We start from the raw sequence: 26,611 nt of genomic DNA, 5'->3' as shown, positions 1-26,611 counted from the left end.
CCGGATCTTCACTGGTCTAATTGACATGTGCGTTGATGGGGTAGAAATTTAAGGATATGTCCTGCATTATATTTGCTTGGAAATATGATGGAATAGTTAAGAGCTATGAAACGGGATGAGTATTGGGAGGTTGCAGTTTTGGAATCCAAAAGTATTTGTTGTTCTACAGATGATTTCTTGAGGTAGCATTTACCTCCGCTGATGGTGGATATGAATCTTTCCTTCTGAATGTTGTGTTTTGTCTTGCTACGAAACCTTTACACTTAGCCAATATAGGCACAACATTGTTGAACTCACAATGTGCCGCTAGCACATATGTCCTGTACTTTACAGGGTTCTTATTTAGCCGAATGTTCTCCATGAGTTGAACGTTCGTTTCATATGGTCTAAAGTCGACAATGTCATATATTCCTGTATGGTCGCCTTCAGACTACTCATGGTTTGGGCGACAGTATCTGATTCCCGGACGTTATATTAACTGGCGTTATCTATGACAATGACACCTCCTATAATAATATCCTTATAAAAATCACCAGTTTTCTTTTTCGCCTCGAAAAGTAGCACACATCCATCACAAAGCCCCATATCACTGGTTGCAGCGTGCAAAACAATGACACGATGACCTTTACCTGATGGTCTGTGGGTGCTCTTTGTCCATCTACCGATAGCCACATGTAGTAAGTGGAATGATTCATCAAGGTAAATTATCTGGACGCCCTGACTGTGATAGTTATGAATGGTGCGGAGATAATGTGACCTCATAGACAGGATGGAATATTTTCCCCTGAAAAGTTCTCGGTCATGGCCACACGCAGTGTATCGAAATCCCATCTCTTGGAGGGCAATAGTTACTCCAGTTCACATTAATTGTATCTTTAATTCCTCCCAAAATCTACTAAGTCAGGGTTACCTTCCGCTCATTAAGCTTGTACACTATACGCCTAATCACCATGTATCAAAGTTGACCAATATCCTTTTACGTCCTAGTTTTGTTTTTGAGACCACCCCTATACCTGTTTTGTTTTATTTATCATAATGTAGACTTGATGGTATGAATTTAAAACAATATAGCTTTGGCAGTTCAGTTATTCACCCTATCTAAATTAATAAATGTTTTCCCTCTATCTCTCCTTAGTGTAAATAACTTGTAATCATATCCACGTACAGACTCCATATCGTGGACCCTGGTTATGGCGATGCAAGTGTAATGTAACATGCATCATAGGAGCAATGTTAACAAAACAAACGCAGCGTCATTTTGTCATTTTAGACGATGCACATCTAGAATTTTCTCAAAATGATTTTTGTGTGTGGATTAGATGTTTTATGAAGACTACATTATTATCATTATAACGGAGTCACGTACGAATGTTTCTATAGTCCGTTTCAGACTGCCATAATTGGACTTAAAATAATAATAAACTTCCTGTTTTCGTTCGAATTTGTCTCTTGTAAACTTGTCGATAGGAATCCTTGTGACTGAAATACTTCAAGCCACAGGTAGGACGGTCGGTAGTTACTCGATATTTCAATAACAACACTCTGAGAAAAATTATCTCCTTTTTTAACAGGCAAAAAGCAGTTTTGTAGCATTTCCGACAGTACTTAGTCCATATACTGACACTTCTCCCGACGAACTACACTAAGCTTATCCTTCTCCGGGTCCTGCTCCCAATAACTCTCACAGCGTCGAACTCGGACCATTCACCAGTAGTAGCAAGGTCAAGGTCAATCCTGATGGCGTCCGTCTTGAAATCGGGTGGCTAAAGAAAAACGGATGACAAATCGATACGAGCAAAGTTGCACATTAAGTAACTTATCGATAGGATACAGGAGAAAACACCCCGTATTATTAAGGGCATCGATCCACGCGATCCACGCAATTGGAATACCATGACATGTATCAACCAAGTCAGCGAGCCTGACCACCCGATCCCGTTAGTCGCCTTTAACGACAAGCATAGTCGCCTTTTCCGGCATGGGTTTCTGAAGACCTATTCTACCCCGGAATCTTCACGGGTCACAGGCAGCATGATGCTAGATGAGGATGCTGACTATACATGCCCAGATATCAGCTGCCCAATGCAGCGTAAAATTACTGTGACACAATATGGAACTAAAATTAAATAAAAACTAAAACTGTTTATTATAGAAATACAATTCGGACTTACTATGAACGTAGGCACGAAAATCCGACTTTCCTTTATCTTCGACAAAGTGGTAGCGCTCCAGATTACCATCCAGTTGGAGTTCGAATCCCGGACTGAGACCGACTCAACGCCACCAGCCCAGAAGACCTCATAGATGTGGATCTCCGTGATGTAGATGGCCTCAGCTATGCCGAGCTGGAAAAAAACAGTGTTAAAACTAGCGGTATTCAGAGAGACATATTAGGATAACGATTCACAATATATTTTTCACAAAAAGTACAGTTAGCGACAACACCGATGTTTACGGAGTTTGGAACGGAGGCTGGCGTAACCCCCAATAGTCTTTCCAAATTTGACCCATCAGTGACCAAAATGATTTCCGATGCAATTCCCTATTTTGACTTTCCCTACGTTCCCGTGTTTTCGTCAGGTGAACAATTGACTTGCCTTTGTATGTGTTTGTGACGGGTGCCACCGGTGGGGCAGAATACTTTCACCTTTCGCGAACACCTGGTATTATCACTATTTGATAGCGATTCATCAACACAGTCATGCTTATGACATAGTCGGAATCGTACTTTCGACTCTGCTTTTGACAGTAGGTTTCTTATCAATATGGAACAAGGGCAACTGTAGTGTCGTTGTGACAAAAGCGTTCACTCGTCACACCAAGGACCCTAGTTCGACAGACAGACAGACAGACAGTTTATTCAGTAAGAAGGCCATAGGCCCATAATACAGACAATGTTTGATTGCATGAACTACGCATGCCAAGGAAGTAGTCGATTTAAGTTTCTCTTAGCCGTTGGACTTTATATAGATATAAACATGTGTTATATACAACATCAAAGTTTTCTGATGAAATAATTTCAGTAAAAGATGTTACAGTTTGAAACTTGATATACTGTTTAAGATACATATTTCTTAGGGCTGAATAACGCTCACATACAAGTAAAACATGAAATTCATCTTCAATAAAAGGTATACCATTTTCTATACAATATTTACATAAGCGTTCAGTGTATGGGACATTTGTGTATCTCCCCAAGTCAATTGCAAGTTTAAACTTGCTACATCTGAAACGAGTCATACATATTCTCAGATGTACTGGTATGGGGAGTGTAAGATATTTTTCTACATTCAACAGGGATTTAAAATGTTTATAATAAAAGGTATCAGATATACTATTGATAGAACTACACCATGATTGTTGAAGGTTATCAAATAATCTTTGCTTAAAAAGATGAATAAATACCTTCACATTGCCAACACCTTGTGTTAACCATACATATCCAAAACCTAATTTAAACAAAATATTCTTAATGTGAGTAGCCCATGTGGTGCGACCAGAATGGTCCAGTGATTTGAGCATTAAATAACATTGGCGAGGCAGTCTGCGCTCGTCCAAACGCAGTAGCCTGTACCAATACTTGATGGCCCTTGTGGTATACACAAGTTGGAGAGGGGCTCTTCCGCACTCTCCTAAAACCATTGCATTGTTTGTTGTTTTACCTGTATTTAGAAACCATTTACACATTTTGTTCTGTACATCTTCAATAATTTTACAATATGAGATGCCCCATATTTCTGCGCCGTAACAGACAATAGGCACAATCATAGCATCAAATATCTTAAATAAATCTTGACAGGGTATATTACCAACTTTCTTTTGATATCTATATAATGTCATAATGGCCTTGTTACTCTCTGCAGCAAGAGTATTTAGTGCCTTAGTCCAAACAAGTTTGGGCGTGAACACAATACCCAAATATCTATAAAACGACACGGTTTCAATATATACACTATTAAATTTCCATTTTTCATAATGTCTAAGGGGTCCACCATTTCTGAATACCATAACTTTGGTTTTCTTCAAGTTTACCTTCATGCCTGTGGTATTGCAAAAATGTTCCAAGGCATTGATCTTCTTTTGTAAATTTAAAGGTGTATCAGCAATAGATGACACGTCATCAGCAAACATAAGTGCATATATTGCTGGGCAGTCTTTAGTAATAAAGACAGTTTGTCCTCCATAATTTTCCATAAAATTTACAAGTTTATTTATGAATATTAAAAACATCTGAGGGCTGAGGATGCATCCTTGACGGGTACCTATATTACACTTAAAGTATTTGGATAACCCAGTAGGTGTTCTAACACAGGCACACAGTTTATTGTACATTGATGTAATAATAGACAGAAACTTTCCGCAGACACCAATATCAGCCAAACTCTGTAACAACATATTGTGATCAACATTATCAAAAGCTTTTGAGAAATCTACAAATAAGCAGTAGAACCTTCTTTTCTTTTTACATGCATACTTTTGGATAATGGCCTGTAGTGAAAATATATGATCTGTCGTGGAATAGTTGGGTCTAAATCCAGCTTGAGATTCGTCAATGATATTGTTATCATCACACCACCTCTGTAGTCTAGCATTAAGAATAGATGTAAATGCTTTGCATATGGTATCAATGAGTGATATACCTCTATAATTGTTGGCATCATTCATATCACCAGACTTGAACAGAGGACAGATGATACTTTTCCCCCCACACATCTGGAAAGTTACCACTCTCAAAGATTTTGTTAAATGTAATAACTAAAATTGGTGTAATTTGTTTCTCTGAAGACTTTAAAAATTCAGCAGCAATACCATCAGGCCCAGGGGATTTATTATTCCCAAGCTGTTTTATTTGACTTGATATTTCTTCTGCTAGAATAGGAATGTTAATTGTTAGATCATTATTGTCAGGGATATGGTACATACTGCTATCAAGTGCAAGATCCTGCCTAAAAAGAAGAGACATAAAATGGTTAGTCCATTGCTCAGTATTAATTGATTGAGTGACTGCATTAAATGGTTTACTATCCTTGAGCAGTTTCCAGAACAACTTTGGGTTGTCTCTTGCAGCTATCAGTTTTTCTCTCTGTGCTTCAAGAAATGATTTTTCTTTCTACTAAAAGCATTTTTAAACATTGATCTTAAGTGTCTAAAAAGTGAAAAATCTTCCCCATGATCTCTGTGAGCTCTCAGGGATTTGTATTTGTCATGTTTAATTAATTCAAGTTCATCATCCCACCAGGGAGGCTGCTGATTTCTCCTGAAGTTAGAATTTAAACCATATACTTTTTTGGTGTGTTCTGCAGCTTCTTGATAATAACTGACTAAACAAGATACTGCTGTATTACAATTATTATTAGCTAGTTGTAAAATATAATCATAATGCTCTACTAATATACCCTCAAGCTTGTGCAAGAAGGTTTCTTTAGCACCTTCATTCCACACATATTTCTCCCAACTGCCTCCACCTTCCTTTTCCAGATTACAGTTGGAGTTACTCCTTGTATTACCTGGGGCTGGGGGTTGACTATATTTACCAGATGAGGTACCCTGAATATTGAGTGAGCAATATAAGGGGAAGTGATTGGAGTGATCCTGTGTACCAACCCCAAAGTTAGAGAAATATGGAAAGAGAGAAGAGGAGGCAATCATGTAATCCACAGCACTTGATCCATTATGAGTGAAACATGTGAATTCACCATTTGTATCATTAAACAATCTCCCATTCAATGTGTGAATACCAAAGGTCCTACACAATTCAACAAGTCTTTTGCCAAAATTATTATGTGTCACTGAGTCTCTGTTTTTTCTTGGCATATCAAATGTATCAGAGGGATAATCATCAACATCTCTCTGAATAAAGTCAATATTGTCATCCGGGATATAGTCAAGGAAGTCCTTTGTCCTTGCATTAAGATCACCAGCAAGAAATATATGCTTGTGTGGGTGTTCCCCAACAATAATGGTCAAGTAGTTTTCAAGATGAGTAAATCCATCACTATCTATATTCTCATTAACTGGTGAATTTTCGGGTGAGATATAAGTAAATATCAAAACACAGTCAGAGTCCCATGATAAACTTGATGTTTTGAATAAAAGTACAACAGTATTTTCAAAATTATCATAAAGCCTACATAACAGTCCACTATCTAGCCAATGAGAGCGTATCAAAACAGTGATACCACCACTATATCGCCCGAACGTGTGTGTCTTGGGACGGACACAGTTTAGCGCACGAAAACCGGACAAGAAGTCCGAGAATTCATCGGACCGTCTCACAAATGACTCACAAAACGCGATCAAGTCAAAATGTTCACAAAGACTTTTTACCTGAGATGTCGAGTTTTCATATTTTCGCAGTCCTTCTATATTCCACGAGAGAATATCAAATGTTGGGCCGTGGCCGTCACATCACTTACCAAAATTGTCAACATTGGGAGTTAACTCCCCTGAAGGAGGTGTGTCTCGGTTTGTGTTGCTTCCGGGTCCAAACAAATCACTCCATGAACGATCGCGAAAAGAGGGCCTTGCATCACGATGCGTACCCCCACATGTAGACACCTTCTTCACACACTTGTCTTGTCGGTCGTACATATATACCTGCCCTTCCACAATAAGCTTGTTAACACGTATCTTAGGTCGTTTCCCGCTGTCTCTGGCTTCTTGAAAGTAGGTAGACAGTGCGCGTCTATCCTCTCGTATTTTCTGTGGGAAATCCTCTGTTACACGTGATCGGTGATTTCTATCTTGTTGTTCCCGTCCTCTCTTGAAAATATCACTCTTGTCTTTTGTCAGTAGGAATTTAGCTAGGATAGGAGAATCACTTTTGCCAGGGTTGAGGCGGTGAGCACGAATAATAACAATATCATTTGCCTTCTCCATGTGTAACTCGTCGCGCAGAAACTCTCTCACGTTTGACTCGGACTGATCCCATGTTTCGCCCCTCTCTCCAGATATTCCATGGAATATTAAGTTGTTTCGCCGCTCACGACACTCTTGATCCTCGAGTTTTTCTTCCAAACTAGACAGAGAAAGTCTCAGTTGTGTATTTTCATGTTGAAGCGAGGCTAGCTGCTCGTGGAAATCAGACGCCATTTTTGTGACCTTGTCATCGAGTCTCTCAAATTTATTGTTTATGTCCGTGGTGTTAGATTTAATGTCCATTAAAATCGCCATCAAGTCGCTGTTTTCATTTTCCGTTGCTGATATCTGTAACGATCCTGTTTCAGACACGGACAAAGTTGACTGATTTCGGGTATTGTGTGCGGGGCCGGACTTAGGTGGGCCTGGGTTCGTCTCGACACAACCATCTGCTACAAGTAGCAAACTCAGACGGATCAAAACCCGTAGGCACATCGAGAAACACTTTTTGCTAATTTTGATACCTTTCATGCTTCTTCTCGCTTTGTTTGGTTGTACAAACAGTCCTATTTTAGCTCTATATTGGGAAAGAGAGATCCCCATGGTGGGAGCTAAGAAAAACACGTCCACCCTGTTCAAACTCACGCATGCGCCGACCCTAGTTCGTGTCCCTGTAGTTGTACTGTCCATTCTTGATATTTCAGGAAGATTGATGAAATGTGATGTCCGAGCATAAAGAAATCGCCTCTGCCAACAAGTATTGAATAATTTTTAGCTAGTGAACTGCAAAAGGTTCGAAAAGTCAATTATTTACAAAGTACAGTAAAGTACGGTTATAACGAACTCAAAGGGACTACTAATTTTAGTTCGTTATTACCGTAGTTCGTTATACGGATATATACATCATAACTACAGCAAATGGTCGGACCAAAATAGTAAGTTCGTTATATCCGGCAGTTCGTAATAAGCGTGTTCGTTTACTGTAGTTTACTGTACAAACTATTTTCTGTTCACATCTTCATGCTCAGACCCATGGGCGGTAAGCTAAGCGCCCGTGTGGTATATAACGATGTATGCTACATACTCAGTTTATTATATGTCAGTTCTCTACTGACAAATACCCTGGATCATTTCGCTTGTTTATTCCGACTCTGTATGCCACGACACCGAGTAGAGGAATTCTCTGCTCAGTGAGGGATGTGACGCCACTTTCGAAATAGAACTATGGTGGCGAATAAATCCAGGTTATCCATCATGACCGCATGGACGTAGATGCTCGGGAATACTGGTGTTAGGAATTGAAACATTTTTGTATTTCAAGGCCGTTTTACCAAGTTTGAATTACTTGGTTCGGTTTGTGTCGGACTTTTTTCCATTTCAATTTCTCCGTTTTGGTTTGTGCCGTTTAGGATTTGTCCTGGAAATTTGGGGATTTAAGGCACTAACTGTTGTGAGTATGAATGGAGAATGCTTTATTTGTAGCCAATATATATTTTTCTGCAGTTTACACGTTGTAAAACGGTACATTTTGATTGTTTTATCGGCGAATGACAACGACTTACCTCCACATACTGGTTTGAGTCTCTGGATTTTGGGCACCAGGCTTTCTCAGTGTTGCCATAATTGGGGTAGTAGTCGGGGGGACCTTTCATGCTACTGGCCGGATAGCTACTGATCCAACTGCAACCACCAACTGTATAAATACTCGAAACCGAATGTAAATTTTGATCATATTATCAATATCGACAACAGGAAAATAATAATAATTACGATGTTTGTACGTGGTTGTTCGGACTGATGAATCTGATCAGACTGTGTGAGTGAGTGAGTGAGTATGGTTTTACGCCGCTTTTAGCAATATTCCAGCAATATCACGGCGGGGGACACCAGAAAAGGGGTTCACACATTGCACCCATGTCGGGATTCGAACCCGGGTCTTCGGCGTGACGAGCGAACGCTTTAACCACTAGGCTACCCGACCGTCCTCAGACTGTGTGAACACAAGTAACCAGTCTCCAAACAAACCAGGTTTTCAGGTCCATCGTGCCCAGTAATCTGAGGAGCAGCATCTTGCTGTGAAGAAATGTGTCGTGCTAGAAGCCTATGATTCGATGACCGTGACAAAAGAGGTAAGTTGATTGGTGGACTGACATGGTAAACTGGCTTGTCCTTTCATTTAGGACTGACACGTGTACGCTTGACTGACATTGCAGAGTGATTCGGTTAACCGAAATCGTGTCTCGATAGCTTAACGTTTCTGGTGGAGCCTATATTGTGGGCTCTCGGTGAACTAAAGTTTTACAGTTCCCGGTTAACAAAAAATGTAGACGCTCTCTTCATCTGGCTGAACTAAAACCGCCGATGACCACGGTACAATTTAATTGCAAATAGACACGGAGGACTGATGTTGTGGACTGATAGGAATAACTGTGTACAGGGAACTTGAGATGAAACTTACAGCTTACTACGTGATCCCTATTTGTGAAATCAAAAATCTGATAGCTCTCCCAGCTTTAAACGTTCGCCAAGCTAGAAAGGGGAACTTGTCTTCTCCGACGTCCGTGTGTCGCGTTTAAGAACCTTGGCGCTTTCACATGCCGCCACCGCCAGGATTCGCTAGACGTAGACGGGTCGTATTGTTACTGGGTGGTCAGGCAGAAACTTAGTCTCGCTAGTTAGTAATTATGTGGCGATTTTGATCTTGTTCTGACTTACCCAAATTGTTACTGCGCTAAACGTATTGGCTAGGGTGTTATACCCTTTTACTTGTAATCCGCGAATGACCAATTTTCCGGGATGGTCTCTTTTGTCAAGTACCTTTTTATAATTGTGAGTCAAGTTACTCTTTTCGTGAAGTACAGTTTTATTGTTGTGAGTCTAGATACTCTGTAGGTCAAGTACCTGTATTTTTGGGAAGTCTAACTTAGGGATAGTGCCCAGATCAGTACCCATTCCTCCCTATCTAACCAAGCTGAGGTTATTTTTGTTGATTAGCTGTCAGGTGTTAATTGGTCAAAGCCGACTTAACTGTCTGTCTGTGCGTCTTGTCGATTGTCCTGTCCGGGTGTTGTTTTAGCTATCTTTTGTAACAGCTGCTGTACAGTTGCTTAGCTAATCAGGTTGTATATTTGTTCATGGGTCATTAATCAGGGATCATTGTCAGTGTCATTTGGGGCCTTGATCCTATAAATTGTACTCTTTAAGTACATATAACTGGTAATAGTGAGTGAGTGAGTTTGGTTTTACGCCGCTTTTAGCAATATTCCAGCAATTTCACACATTGCACCCATGTCGGGAATCGAACCCGGGTCTTCGGCGTGACGAGCGAACGCTTTAACCACTAGGCTACCCGACCGCCCCTAACTGGTAATAATAAAGCTGTGAACCTGTACGATGTTTACTAGTATTACTTTATATTATGTAATGTCACCATGGTCTCTGGAGCACAGCTTCGTGCCAATCAGAAAAAAAAAAATCGGCGTAAACTCACTCACTCACACAAAAGAGGTGAGGTGGAACAGGGATAACGTCGCGGCACGATTACAGAATTTACATTGGCATGCGCTATTGCCAATGGTGCTATCCCACCGAGATACCATACCGCAGTTAATAATTGATACCCCCTTCAGAGATGCATATTGACTCCGAGCCTTGTTTTAGCTCCTTAATGCCAACACGTTTCGTCATTTATCATTAGGACCGGTGAAGATCCGGGGTAGAATAGGTCTTCAGCAACCCATGCTTGTCTCCCCGTGAAGATCCGGGATAGAATAGGTCTTCAGCAACCCATGCTTGTTTCCCCGTGAAGATCCGGGATAGAATAGGTCTTCAGCAACCCATGCTTGCCGTAAAAGGCGACTATGCTTGTCGTATGAGGCGACTAACGGGATCGGGTGGTCAGGCTCGCTGACTTGGTTGATGCATGTCATTGATTCCCAATTGCAAGGATCGATGCTCATGTTGTCAATCACTGGATTGTCTGGTTCAGACTCGTTTATTTACAGGCAGACGTCATATAGCTGGAATATTGCTGCGTGAGGCGTTAAACAACAAACAAACAACAAATTTATCGTTAGGGAATTGAACCATCAATTTTCCCATCACCGGGCAGACTCTTCCCACTAGGCAGCGGAGGAGGTTTCAACAGAAGAAGCGCCTTTCATTTTAATAAGCTGAAGTGACATCAGTTGCAGTTCATTAGGTCTAGTGTAACAGTGTCACGCACGTGTCATATCTCGTTGCTTGAGTTGAATATTTCTTCAGATGAACTCACTTGACATGCACGCAGTCAGCTATGGCCAATTATATTTATTCCCAAGGGACAATAGTGGATGTTGTTTCACATTAATTCTGGCAATAACTTGTACTTAAACTGGGGGCAAAAGAAAGTATCCCCATTATTTTGTTTTAATTTAACTGAAAATAGAAAGAACTGCTCTTAAATTTAATTATGCCCATTTGCCTATCACTCATTCCTGCAACTGTTTGTAACGCTTTATCTCTGGCTGAGTAATTTTGTGTTAATATGAATTGCATTTTGCAATTACATGACCCCTATACCATTTTTGAAATTTTGTACCGCTAAAAGCAATTATTTTTATTTTCAAAGACAAGATGTCTAAGATAACCATCAGCAGTTGCGTAACCGATCTCGTTTATTACTTCTAATTCAAATTTTATTTAAAAAAATACAGCCGTATAATAATTGTCTTTAATTGCTGACTATGCGGCAGTACAGTTCATACTATACTATATCGCTAACTAAAGATACTTTCAATTGAAAATCAAACCTATGATCAAATCAACTGAGTAAGGTTTCTTTTGATACTGAGTTTAGTATGGCGCTTGGCATTTAGGGGCTAAAACAAGCTGGTCTGCTCGGAGTCAGTCTACTGTATTTATGTTAAATTGCGGCATGGTATCTCAGTGTGCGAGCACTATAAAATCGACATTAGTTGGGACTAGCACGAGCACACACACACGCACGCATGCACGCATGCACGCACGCACGCTCGCACGCACGCACACACACACATGCAAGCACGTCGCTAAATTAGTGCAATACGGACGCGACGTAAACCACATTTCACCTCACCTCACATAGTTTTACTGAAAATAAACCCTGGCGGCTAATCCATCCGACATAGCGCCTTCTTGTGTTTCAAGAGAACCCGCCAGGCTCTAATATAAAGATAATTCTTCTGGCAAGCGCTGCGATCTGGCCTTGACGCGTGTCATGCGATAGTGTACAATTATTGACAAAATATGAACATAGATTTGTACGTACGAGCTGAAATGTGATGATTCTTTAATGATAGTAGCTATCCATGTGTCCACAGCATCTGAAACAAGAACTGCCTATTAATATATCTCAGCATGGTAAGAAAGAGAATATATGGAGGTCAACTTCTTTATTATGAAGAACACAACGTTTCGGAGTATATGCTTACTCCTTCATCATTCACCTGATGAAGGAGTAAGCATATACTCCGAAACGTTATTCTCTTCCTGATGTGAATCGCTTCTAAATGCCTTTCAAAGACCTCAGCATGGTACTTCTTGATTATGAAGAGTTCTATTTCGCAAACGTCACATAATGACGTCTTATTTATGCAAGTAATAAATATGGTGAGTGCTGGGTAACGCTAATAGCTCTTCCCCCGTGTGGACCCGGGGTAGAATGTGTCCACAGCACCCCATTGCTGGTCGTAAAAGGCGACCGAATTGGGCAACCTGTTTGCCGTGGGTTGCGCCCCTGTGTCGGCGAAGGACGGGAGTCTGGTGGTTGAGGGCACTGGTTCCAGGAATAGCGTTCCTTTGTCCAATACACCACTTCGACCCTGACTTCACCTAGACGGGTGGTAGAATGGGCCCGGTTCTATCAATCGGCTAGTCACGCCAAGCGTTGAGCACATATTGTGTTTAAACTGATTTGACTTTTTAACTTTCGGACCTGGCCAAATTATATATGTATCAAATCTTGAATTTTGATTGTTAATTGTTTCAATTGCCTAGAGTCGTATGCCCAGAAGGCGGTGACAAGATAGACACATTTTTATGGATAACAACTTCTTTAATACTGTAGTTGTTATCCATAAAATTGTGTCTATCTTGTCATCCGCCAACTTCTAAGTAATGCCTATCCAACAAGTCAGAAGGCGGTGGCTCATGAGCCAATCTGGTGGATTGATTAATTTTTTAGTTGATCTGCTTGAGTGTACCATCCCAGTATCCTTGGTGCTGCCAGTCGGAAATCCACTGGCTTACAGCATTGTCCTTGTGACACCCCGTGGCGGGTGGGGAGCTAGGATGGTGAACTGTTTACAACTTCACCATGGCTCAACTATATGGTTTCTTCAAAATCCTGCCCTGTGTTAAAACGCGAGTCCCAAATCCCGAGAGTCAAGACTGAACAAAATGTCTCATACCACGAAGATAAGAAGAGGGTTGCAGGTCTTATTGCAACCACTTCTACCCTTTCCTACTCTGCTGCAGTCTCTCGTCCAGCTGTAACCACTGTCTCTATTGATGCCAGACTGATCTGACACGGGTCAAGTCTGTTAAGCCAATTCCAACTGCTTCACTACCTAAACCTACTGTGACACTTTCGTCTGTGACATCTCCCAAACCAAAACCCTAAACAATGTCGAGTCTCAGACTCCAAAGCCAGTTACTGAAGCAGAACCAGAAATTGTTCATCTTACAAAGAGATAAAAAAAAGATTATCAAAACAAAAGCAGCAAAGAGAGCAGCTGCAGACACTTCCACCAAAGGCCACCTCTACTTTAGAGGTTCCCTTAGAGTTCCCATAAAGGTCCATAACTTCTTTGGTCCTCTTGACGTGGAGGTAACTCCACATGAGACACATTGGAGTATGTTACTGAAACATTTGATTATTTCGGATTGCGATCTAAGTTTTAAGACTTGACAGGGAAGGGAGGTAACTCCGAAGTTGTAACGGTGGTTCGAGGTGACCGGTGTGCTTCGCTGCGGTGAAGTAACCACATTGTAGGCATTTGAGGATCAGAAATTTTGTAAGTATAATTATGTACAGTGAGCAACATGTTCATCTATCCAATCATTGTATAATATAAACCTGATATTGCCAAATTCAACAACGACGTGCAGTTGTATCTAACCATGCTAACAGGTCTAGACCACATGGGTTAGCCTGAAATGGGGTTACATGTTTTCGTTAGTTTTACCTAAGAAGCACTTCAGTTCACTGTGGGTAATATTACTATTATTATTAGGTAATTACATTCAAGGTAAAGCTTTCAGTATCTTGCATATTTAATGATATTTGAATATCGAGACAGAGTGGAAACATTTTATTTGTTTTAGCTTGAACCGACGACTAATCATGGAATACAATGTACACGTGTAGAACACTGCGGTGTAAACAAAAATGTGAAGAGGAAGTAAAAATATCGAGTACAATGCCCTTTTGTTGTGCCTACAAAAGTTCAAGAAAATTTATGAAGGATAGAAAAATTCAGCAACATAAGCAAATATTTTGTCAATACGTCAGAGATTGACTCCAAAAAAACAAGTATGCAGGGAAGTGAATTGAACATTGGTGAATATGAGTTAGAACCACAGTTCGGCAGACAGCGTGGTGGTATAGTGGCAGTATATAACAGAAAAGAAAATCAGATCAGAGACATTTAAGAAGTGAAACAGATATCACTGTGGTTGATAGTGAAAAGGACTATTTGAAAGATATTCTACACAAATTGCATGAGAAAACAATTGAGAGACAGGAACTTGTCAGATAATCCAGAGGAGATTCATGAGTTGGAGTCTTATTGTTTGAAGATTAAAGACAGGTTTGATCTGTTACATTCAGATGTGTTGATGAGGAAGGCTGAGAGAAAAAGAGACATTAACATGAGAGATGACATGAACATAAGACATATATCAGTGAATCCAGATGATTCTGTTAGTCAACAAACTGTAAAAACATTGATGACTAAAGTTGCTGCTAAGAAGGCCGTACGCAAAACAACAATTGTTTTTAATTGCCTTTCGCGGCAATCCATCGGTCTGTCCGCTAGAGTAACTGCCCTTTGTCAAAGGGAAGCTACTCTAACCCTAGTCTATGAGACGTCACGCCACGGTCAGACGTTGTTTACAGTCGGTCTGTCCTGTCATAACGATAAGAAATGTACTCATGTACGAACAGCGACAAAACGAAACAAGGTAACAATTCAAACATATTTCCGTCAAATCCAACTAATTTAATTTGTGGAGAAGGTTTCAAGCCGCAGAGGTCTACAAGCACAGATATGGCTACTGACCCCGTTTGGCTGCGTGTTCGTGCTGAAGCATTAAAGAAGACTCAAGAGCTTACACGGCATCAGATGGAGCTTGAGGAATAACAAGAATCACTCAAACAAGAGACAGATATTGCAGTGGTAGAAGCAGAAGAACTTGTATATGTGGAATCATTTGGTGGAGGTACTTTATCAGCCGATAAACTTAATGAGTTATCTAATCAGATAAAGCGGGAATCTCAGCATAAACCTGAAGGGACTGATACTTTGCAACAGACAGTTGAACATGGTAATCAGCCACTGAATCCAAATGATAATGAGGCTTCAAGTGAGAAGATGGATCAAGAAAGATTGAGGCATGCAGCATTACTGAATGTTATTCATGAACAAGAACAGCAGATAAGAGCTCTCCAACAGCACCGAACCAGTGTTTGGACTCAACCAGAATTTCTACCGAAGTCTTATACTGCCGTTGGTCAGGATAATTTGGATCATGTTGAGAAGCGAGGTGCGTCTGATAGTCATGATAGTGGTGAGCAATTCCTGTCAATGCAGAGGCAGATGCTCAACATTCTTCAGTTGCCTAAAACAGAACTAATGACATTTGATGGAGATCCATTAAAATACGGGATGTTTGTACGTTCATTTGAGAATAGTTTTGGAGATTCTTGTGTCAATAACAGTGTCAAGTTAAATCGTCTGCTACAGTATTGCACTGGGAAGGCCTTGACTGTCATTGAATGTTGCGCAGTTATGGAACCTGAAGTTGGGTATTCCGAAGCAAGGAGACTGTTGAGTGAGCGCTTTGGAAATCAGTTTGTCATCTCAAAGGCCTGGATACAGAAGGTTACTGAGGGAACCTGTTTGAGATTTGGAGGTAGTGCAGAACTGCGACGATATGCAGACAATGTACGGAGTTGTTTTATGACTTTGACAACAATGGGACGCCTCAACGAAATTGATAATCAAATGTGAATAGGAAAGATAGTTGAAAAGTTACCACCCTTTCTTCAAGGAAGATGGCAGAAAGAAGCTGTTGGTGTTCTGAAGGCTACTGGATATTACCCTGATATTACACACCTGGCTGGATTCATAGAAACTGCTGCGGAGGAAGCGAATGACCCAGTTTTTGGAACTATCAATATTTCAAGAGATGACAAAATGAAAACAAAGAAGAATTCAATGGGGAAGTTTGCTTCTAACTAATATATTCGAACCAAAGCTGGTTACAGAGGAAGAGGAGTTTGTTACTGAGAAGTATTTGTGCCATAACTGTTTCTCCAATCAACATATGTCGTACAATTGTTTACAGCCAAGCAAATGTGGTGTAGATGGATGTACACGCAAGCATTCGAGACTGTTGCACATCAGCAGAAGCTGATGGACTGGGGCTGATGAGGCTAAAAAGAAAACTCAAGAAATCTCTACGCAAACAACAGTCCAGTCTCTCCACAATTCAGTTAGTAAAGTTAATGGGGCCGGCATGAGCAGGATAGCTCTTCCCATTGTGCCAGTTGTGATTCAAGGCAGTGAGAGTAAGTGCATCAGAACATACGCCTTACTTGACCCTGGAAGCGCAAACACATTCTGTACACAGGAACTGGTTAAACAGCTTGGTCTACAGGGTAGTAAAACAACTTTGTCGCTAACAGCACTCACTAGTGATGACTCCAAATCTGACACGAGTATGGTAACTCTGAATGTTGCTGACCTGAGTGGGATGCACTGCATTAAAATGCATCATGTATTTGTGATTCCTGAAATTCCAGTTTATGGAAACAGTGTGGCATCTCAAAGTGATTTAGACAAATGGCCTCATTTGAAAGATATTAATCTGTCTGAAGGGGCTAAGGTTGATCTTCTAATCGGACAAGACAATCCGTCGGAACTGGCACCAATTGACATTCGTAGAGGAGCGTCTGATGAACCTTACGCTGCAAGAACGGTGTTAGGCTGGGTTGTGAATGGACCATTGGAGAATGGCAGCCATGGAGCAGTGACATCTCATTATGTACAAGTAGTGCAGTATGATTGTGAGTTACAGTCTTTAGTTGAGAAGTTCTGGAAAGTGGATTCATGTGGTATGGATAGTGAAGTTACTATGTCTGTGAATGACAAGAGAGCTATCAACATGTGGGACCAAAGTGTAGAAATTGACAATGGACATTATAAAATGGACATTCCATTCAAGTCTGATAATCCAGAATTGCCAAACAATTATGGCATTGCAGAAGCAGGATTGGAATATTTGTACAAGAGACAAGGACCAGAACTTGTATGAAAGATATCAATGGGGGGATTACAGAGTTATTGGAGAAGGGATATGCAGAAAAGGTGACCGATGATGAAATTATTGCAGGAGGTAGGCCAGTTTGGTACATTCCACACCATGCAGTAGTTACGCCACAAAAGCCTGACAAGCTACGTATTGTGTTTGATTGTTTAGCACAGTTCGAAGGTACAAGTTTAAACACTGACGGGTTAGAGGGACTAGATCTTACCAGAAATCTGAGATTTCGTCATTATAGAGTGGCCTTTATGGGAGACATAGAGGCTATGTTTCACCAAGTGAAGGTGAGTGAGAAGCATAAGGATACACTGAGATTTTTATGGTGGCCCAATATGGACAGAACTAGACCTCCTAAAGTGTAACGAATGACTGTGCATCTATTCGGTGGGGTATGGAGCCCTAGTTGTGCTTCACATGCAGTTAGGCGTACAGCAGAAAATAATGCTGATGACTTTGATCAGGAAACAGTTCAAACAGTGCTTGAAAACTTGTATGGAGATGACTGTTTAAACTCCGTCCCAACAGAAGACAAAGTCATTCACCTCATTAAGCAACTATGTGAGCTACTAGCAAAGGGAGGCTTCAGGATGACAAAGTGGGTCAGCAACAACAGAACAGTATTAGATTCAATTCCGTGTGAAGAGAGGGCAAAAAAAATAAAGAACATTGACCTAACTAATGACCTTCTACCACAAGGGCGAGCTCTTGGAGTAAAGTGGAGCACAGAAAATGACACGCTTGGGTTTCGAATCCCCTGTAAATCAAAACCAGCCACCAATAGAGGATTAATAAGCATAATTAGTTTAGTTTATGATCCTTTGGGGTTTATCTGCCAAGTTATTCTAAAGGCAAAGATTATCTTTAAAAGTGAATGCAGACTACACAAAGGATGGGATGAGCCATTGGACAATGCCCGAAAATGGTTAGCTGGAACAAATGCCAATGATTGAGACTTTCTGGGCTGACCGATGTTTGATACCCTTAGAGTTTGAAAACTTGAAATGTGATTTGCATCACGTTGCAGATGCATCATTGGTTGGATATGGCACAGTATCCTATCTGCGGATAGTAAACAATGAAGGACACGTCCATTGTGCTTTTGTGATGGGAAATTCGAGACTTGCACCTTTGAAGCAACTTACAGTTCCTCGACTGGAATTATCAGCTGCTGTCATGGCAGTTAGAATTGATCAACTGTTTGCGCAGAGAACTGAGATTGGAAATTGATAAGTCCATGTTCTGGTCAGATTGCATGACAGTATTGCATTACATCAAGAATGAATCCCTGCGTTACAAGGCCTTTGTGGCAAATAGAGTGAGTGCTATTCATTCAGGATCTTCACAGGACAGTTGGCGATATATTGGATCAGATATAAATCCACCTGATGATGCATCCCGAGGTTTAGATGCCAATGATGGATTCAAGGTCCTAGTTTCTTGTGGCAAGAGGAGCACAGATGGCCAGTGATGCCAGAAATATTACAGGTATCTGAGAGTTCTTTAGAAACAAAGAAGGCAGTAGAATGTTTTGTACAACTACATACCCCTGTGTGTGTAATGGACAGATTACTGGAGAGATTCTCATCATGGCTGAAACTGAAGAAAGCCACGGCATGGCTTTTACGATTCAAACAGTGGTTGCTTCAAAGAACGAAGGGAACAAAATTTGATTCAAATGTTTCTCCTCGTAATCTGACAGTTGAGCTTCTGAAGTATTTGCAGAGATGTCATTTGCATGAGGAAATAGCTATATATATATATATATATATAGATATAGATATAGATATAGATCGTCTGAGAAGAAGGGAACGAGTGAAGAAATCAAGTACACTCTACAATCTTGAGCCTGTTTTGAATAATGTTGATGTCATGTGTGTTGGGGGTCGTTTGAGTAACGCACCTATTCAAGAAGAGTCTAAACATCCTATGATCATTCCGAAGAATCATCATGCTGGAAATCTGATATCATCTCACTGCCATGAGATCCTTGGACATTCAGGTCGAGAACATGTTTTGTCTCACATGCGGCAGAAGTTGTGGCTTATCAACGCACGAACCACAATAAACAGGATATTGGGGGAAGTGTGTCCATTGTCGGAGACATCAAGGCATCCAGAGTTCACAGCGAAAGGCAAGTTTACCAAAGGAAAGGGTTACTCCTCATAACCCGCCATTCACATTTGTTGGGGTTGATTGTTTTGGCCCGTTCCTTGTAAAAAGGGGCAGAATTTTGGTAAAACGATACGGATGCTTGTTCACGTGCCTAACAGTGAGAGCAATACACATAGAAAAACTTGACTCCATGGATACAAATTCCTTCATAAATGCATTGACAAGATTCGAGGCACGTCGGGGAAAACCAGAGATTATTAGATCCAACAACGGGACAAACTTCAAGGGGGCACATCAAGAGCTTAGACAAGCTATTCAGGAGGTGGATCAGACAAAGATCTACAACTCTATGCTGGAAAGGGACATACATCTTTAATCCACCCACTGCCTCACGTATGGGAGGTATGTGGGAAAGACAAATTAGGACAGTTCGCAAGGTTTTGTCTGCTCTGCTTAACAAACAGAATGGCCTCAGTGATGAAGGTCTCAACACATTGTTTTGTGAAGCTGAATCTATAGTCAATAGCCGACCAATCACTGTTGTGTCAGATAATGTGAATGATTGTGAACACCGAATCACCTACTGCTACTTTGATCAAACATTTCAAAACCACCAGGTAACTTTCGAATGGAAGATGTTTATGGTAGAATGTGGAGACATGTACAGTTTCTCTCAGATTGTTTTTGGAAACGGTGGATAAAAGAGTATCTACCATGCTTACAGTTACGGCAGAAGTGGTTAAAGCCTTGTGAGAACATGAGTGTCGGTGACATTGTGTTGGTGATGGAAGAAAACACACCTCGGAAGATGTGGCCTTTGTCTCGGGTCACCAGGACATTTCCTGGAAAGGATGGGTTTGTGAGATCTGTGGAAGTGAAATTGAGGGGTTCACTGCTGTTAAGACCCATTCACAAGCCGTGTGTGTTGGATCATGTGGAATGAAATACACCAGATACCAAGTGTATTGCACTATGACAATGAGACAGCGAAGACATTCAGATAATAGTTCAATCTTCATTGCTGAGGTAAAAACAGCTTTGATCCATACTAAACAACACAATCAATGTAAAACGTTCATCATCTTCTTAGATTCCCTGTCTTGCCTTCAGGCACCTAAAAGTGTCTCCTCGAATGACCCTATAATTCTAGACATTTAAGAACTTTTCAAAGATCTTTCAACTGGCTCACGTGACGTCGTCCTTTGTTGGTCATGCAGGCATAACAAGACTCCGAAGACGATAAAGCAGCTCGTGACAAATCTTATCTCAACGACTGATTCCGTACAGTGATTTCTAACCACCTATCAAGAATTATACTCGGGATCTCATGCAAAAAAGGTGGGACACCCAGGTAGGAATAAAAAAAACCCTTCATATAAACTAAAACCTACAATCGGTCATACCAACTTGGGTTGTCAGTCAAGACATGATGAGGTCATTTTACGACTATGTCGTATTGGCCACAGTCGGTTTACCCTCGAATATCTGCTTGAGACCGATGAAGACGAACCTCTTAAGTCTATCCCTTGTGATGAAAGTTTCACTGTCAAGCATATACTGTTTGACTGTGTGGTCTTTGCAACTGCAAGGGATTCACATAATCAAACAGTAAATCTGAAGGATCTCTTTGCCCGTGTAAGTGGGCATCTCATCGTAAGTTACTTAAAAGACACTGGTCATTGTTATAAATTTTGGTTTTTAAATTTGGTGTGATGCTTTTATCAACAAAGATTATCGAAGGCTCTGTCCGGGTGGTTAAAATACAGTAAAGTACGTTTATAACGAACTGATGGATATAACGAGCCTACTTTTTTGTCCCGACTATTTGCTGTCGTTATGCTGTATATATGCTTATAAAGAACTACGGTTATAACGAACTAAACTTAGTGGTCCCTTTGAGTTCGTTATAACCGTAGTTTACTGTACCGTAAAATAATTGCCCCCCTGTGTGACACGTAATTCCTGTCATAATCAATGTAACTATTATATTCCAACAAGACCCAAATCACCCACTTAGCTGAGATACTTGACGGACTGCAAATATTGACAAGCATGTGTTGTTTTCGGGAATCAAGACAACCAGTAAACTATGGTTATAACGATCTCGAAGGGACCACTAATTTTAGTTCGTAATAACCGTAGTTCGTTATAAGCATATATACAGCATTTATACAACAAATGGTCGGGACTAAAACAAAAGTTATAACAGTCAGTTCGTTATAAGCGTGTACGTTAAAAACATAGTTTACTGTACTTTAAAACAAAGATTGAATGAAAATGGTAAATCTTCAGACCAGTCAAACACAAGTACACTTAAAGTCTCCCCAGCTTAAAAGTGGGTGGGTGAGTGAGTTTAACGCTGCTTTTAACAGTATTCCAGTCATATCACGGCGTGTCAGCTTAATGTGGGAGGAAAACCTGAAGTCATGCAGGTCTCAGACGTTTACCATTTCATGATCAGTGGAACCAACGAGCACGAGTATGGTGTTGACACAACAAGAAACATTATCGGGGCGAACCGGGATTGGAACTAACGATCATAGGTTTTTTCCTAAGGGACCACAGATTAAGAAAGGAGAGTCATGTGCTTCAAAACAAATACTGTGTATACTGTGTCTGTATGCTTCCATTGCGTACCGTGGGCCTGCCTTTGGGTATTACTGAAACGGGGTGAGGTGAGGTGAGGTGAAATGGGGTTTAGCGTCGCGTCCAAGATTATTGCACTTATATAGCGACGTGCATGCACGTGTATGTATATGTGAGGCTGCTTGTACTAGTCCGGGCTAATGCCGATTTATAGTGCTAGCTCACTGAGATACCATGCCGCAGTTTAACATGAATACCCCACTCAGACACAGTAAACTGACTCCGAGCCGACCAGTCCTTGTTTTAGCCCCTTAATGCCGAGCGCCAGACAGGGTAACAACAAGTACCATCTTTTAACGTCTTTTGGTATGACGCGGCCGGGGATCGAACCCCGGACCTTCCGCTCTCCGGGCGGACGCTCTACCACTAGACCACGGAGGCGGTCTTACTGAAACGAACGTATCTATATTTGTGATCAACCATGAGATAAGGGACCGTATGGGTGAAAAATCACATTTTGTCTTCTTAATATATTTTACAAATACAGCATCTTAGGACCATAAAAATACGAGTCAAAAGCTGTAATTTATATTTATTATTGAGATGCATGGCATCAACATATTGACTCATTTTCTGCAAAGTTCCATTTTCAGACTTATAACTGTTTATTTAATGGCTGCAGTTTTTAAATATAATTTTGCTTAATTGATGGTAGGCATGTATGCTGAAATGTTTTGAAATGGCTTTATTATATTACGAACTAACGAAAGAGAAATAGGAAATGTTTGTTCAGCCTGCACACAAGGCAATTTTTACAGTAAGTTGATGTCGAACGTCTTTCTGTATGACGTCACGGCACAATTATATCCTACCTTCCATAAGGTCCCTTTTCTCCCGTTGGGTCGTATTTTTATCAAGTAACAGTGTACCACTACATTATTGGGTGAGTGAGTTTAGTTTTACGCCGCTTTTAGCAATATTCAAGCAATAAATCAGCGGGGGAACCCAGAAATGGATTTCACACATTGTACCCATGTCGGGAATCGAACCCGAGTCTTTGGCATGAAGAGCGAACGCTTTAACCACTAGGCTACCCAACCACCCTTTACACTAATACAGTGTCTAGGCCTCAGAGTGTGCATACAACATAACGTGTCTATTTTGTGCCGTTTACCTGCAGGGAGGGTGGTCTTCCCTAACGCCACAGCTCCCGGAGCGTCAACTAGCGTCAACGACGACAACGGCAAATTGTGGCAAGTACACCGCTGGTCAGTTTTGTCGTAAACGATGGCAACTTTAGTTCCGCTGAAGATACAGAACGAAATACATGCCAATTTTCCACTGACAGTTTGGGAGACTTTCACGGCTCCGCTGAACTTCTTGTTACTGTAAGATGAGGATGGGGTCCAGTTTAGATCTTCCAGGCACGTTCCAGTAGATCCGTGTACCACCATAGTCATCATCAGCCCGACTATTGTACTATACATATGCATATCCATTTTCATGTCCACATCACGCACAGAAATATTACAAAGACAGAGACTGCTGTCTCATCTCGGCAACCGCCCAGACGCAACTGAAGTAATATGTAATTCTATGCTTCTCATCGATCTGAAAGGTCTTGTATTGATCAGCAAGTAAGGTTTTAAGTGTACAACCCTTCGCGTACACAGTAAGGACTATATGACTACATTTCACTGATAAACAAAAATCATGGACTTGAAAAACTCAAGTTAAATGTGTCAATTATAAATCAGCATGTGTAGGATAAAACACGCCTCCTCGGTTTTGGTTGAAAATGTAAAACCACGAGCTCAAGGTTTTACATTTTCAAGCAAACCCAAGGAGGCGTGTTTTGTTCAACTTACGAACCGTCCAAATGCAGGAAATACCAGAAACAATAAGAATACATCGAGATACCTTAGAGTGAAACACTATAGTCTGTCGCCGTATAAAAAAACTCGATCAACCATGAGAGAAGAAAAAACACGTGCAGCATGGACCAGCCGGAGTCATGACATGTAAAACTGAACACGTTTTCATCACTTTCCCGGTGGTTTAGTGGGAAAACGGTGGGTTACAACTTAAGTAATATTCTCGACACGTTTCCATCTATATTAATTAAATAGTTTTCAATACTTAAACATTCATTACAATTCTATACATGAATCGTTTAGAAAATGTATCTCTTGCAGCTGTCCAGGATTGCGACTGGATATCATTTAGATTTATCTTTAACTATATTTTAAAATAATCTGGACTTTGAAAAGTTAGTGATATGGTATTGACACAGAAGTTTTGATCCACTTAATCTGTAAAAAACATCCGCATCGTGCGAGACTCACCGCCAATTAGCCAATTAGCTTGTTAATATCGTGATCTGTTTTAATTAATTGTATGTTTGAATCTTATGCTTTGTTTTTTTTTACTTTCATGTATAATGGATTTCTGTGTACTTCGTTTGTATCATAAAACAGTATGCATTCACAGCGTGTCCATCGATATGGCGCCCGCGGTTAGCAGAATCCCTCGAATTCTGAGTTCAAAATTCCCGGGACTATCTGATATTCCAATTTGAGTTCGCTGCCCATAACCGATGTAACAAAATCAAACTAATTATTCCAGGTAGTGTAACAAAGGGAAAATAATATGTAGTGATTAATTGTGCACAGAAGAATCGCTATGGTGGACAAAGCCATTTTGTCACTCATTGACAAAGTATTATTGTCGTTCTAATTACAAAAAAAGCTTTTATTCCTGTGACTTTTCATTAAAATGAAACGTTACAACGCATTTCATCCAGCCAACCAGCCAAGACTGCCTCCGTGGTCCAGCGGTAGGGGGCCCGTCAGGAGAGCCTGGCACTCGGCATTAAGGGGCTAAATAAAACAAAACACGCACTGGTCGTTCGTCGTCGCTGGAGTGGTGCAATATTTATTTATTTATTTATATATTTTATAGATGTAAATTACGGTTGGTTGGTTTGTTGTTTAACGCCGCAGTCAGCAAAATTCCAGCTATATGACGGCGGTCTGTAAATAATCGAGTTTGAACAAGACAATCCAGTGATTAACATAGTCGCCTTTTAATTCAGCTACGCCTGGATTATGCAAGATGTTGGAAATGTTTATCTTTTTATGTTTCAGTTTAAGCAACGTGTTTCCGATTACAACATCCAACGATGACATTCATCAAAATCATCAAAGCCAAAGCCAACGGCAAATTCAACCTACAAATCAGTTTTACAGACCAAAGTAAATCTTACACAAGTCGACTCTACACTATTGAAACAAGTGCTGTCAGGATTTAAATGTGGCTGTTATCAGCTGATCGAAATGGGCAGACGCAATGGCATCGATCCAGAATGTCGCTTGTGTAGATATTGTATTCGATTAAATGAATATCATTTTTCACTTGTATGTCGTGCATTTAGTGATTTAAGATATCGATACATTGTTCCTAAATACTTTGTAAATCCGTCACTGGAAGCCTTTATTTGCCTGATGTCATCTAATCCAAAACCTATACTTGTACAGTTATCAAAATTCATATTGAATGCCATGAAATTGTATAAGTCACTTTATCAGTAATTGTATTCCTGAAATGTTACATCTATGGGGCAGAGCCCTCTGACTGGAAACAAAGGTGTTGTTGCAGTAGTCGTCTTGTACGGCAAGCAAGGGTTGCTGAAGATATTCTACTCCGGATCTTCAATAGTTTTTAACGCGACGTTAAACCCCATTTCACCTCACCTCATTCAGCAAAACACGCCGAAGACCCGAGTTCGAATCCCGACATGGGTACAATGTTTGAAGCCCATTTCTGGTGTCTCCCGCCGTGATATTGCTGGAATATTGCTAAAAGCGGCGTAAAACCAAACTCACTCACTCACTGGTATCTCAGTGAGCTAGCACTATAACTTGGCGTCAGTCCGGTCTAGTACAAGCATCTACAGACACTCAGGCATGCACGTCGCTATATAAGTGCAATAATTTTGGACGCGACGGTAAACCCCACTTCACCTCACCTCACCCCTGAAGGAGGCAGCCTCCGATGATCAGAAAAACAGCGTCTATTCAGATGAAGCGGTATAACTTTTTGACAAAGAGATCGCAAAGCTTGGTCGTTGTTATAAATCCATCTCTAACAATGTGGTCACATTAAAACTGTTTCCAACATGGTGACATGTTGAAGAATACAAATCTCTTCATACTCAGATTGAGTCGAAAGCTTCAAATTGATCATGAAACCGGGCCATGTAATAAAGTTGGTAACCCGTGAGTATTCCGGGTTTGAATTGGTCCCAGGCAACCTTTGCTTGTTGTAAGAAGAGTCTTAATGGATCAGTGGTCAGGCTTGGTGACTTGGCTGATGGTGTGTCAACGTATCCACGGCTTGGATCGTTGCTGATACTATCAATCACTGTGTGACCATTTAAGAAATATGAAAAAAACCCTGAAAAATACTCGAACTGCATGTCACAAAAGCA

At 40.7% G+C, this 26,611-nt stretch overlaps 1 protein-coding gene across 1 annotated transcript; it reads right to left on the bottom strand.

Moving 5' to 3' along the window:
* Positions 1 to 1,368: 1,368 nt before the first annotated feature.
* Positions 1,369 to 23,684, bottom strand: LOC124148198. The gene is made up of 5 exons (XM_046519175.2): positions 23,297 to 23,684; positions 12,146 to 12,200; positions 8,421 to 8,538; positions 2,172 to 2,345; positions 1,369 to 1,763 (listed from the first exon to the last, which is right to left on the bottom strand). The coding sequence occupies exons 1-5, from the start codon at positions 23,625 to 23,627 to the stop codon at positions 1,638 to 1,640; spliced, it is 804 nt and encodes a 267-aa protein (XP_046375131.1). The 5' UTR covers positions 23,628 to 23,684; the 3' UTR covers positions 1,369 to 1,637.
* Positions 23,685 to 26,611: the final 2,927 nt, after the last annotated feature.

This window comes from Haliotis rufescens, unplaced genomic scaffold, assembly GCF_023055435.1.
Source record: "Haliotis rufescens isolate VD_foot unplaced genomic scaffold, xgHalRufe1.0.p SCAF_42, whole genome shotgun sequence".
NCBI classification, from domain to species: Eukaryota; Metazoa; Mollusca; class Gastropoda; order Lepetellida; family Haliotidae; genus Haliotis; species Haliotis rufescens.
Note: the sequence above shows the minus strand (reverse complement) of the source record. Positions and strands in the feature narration are given on the sequence as shown.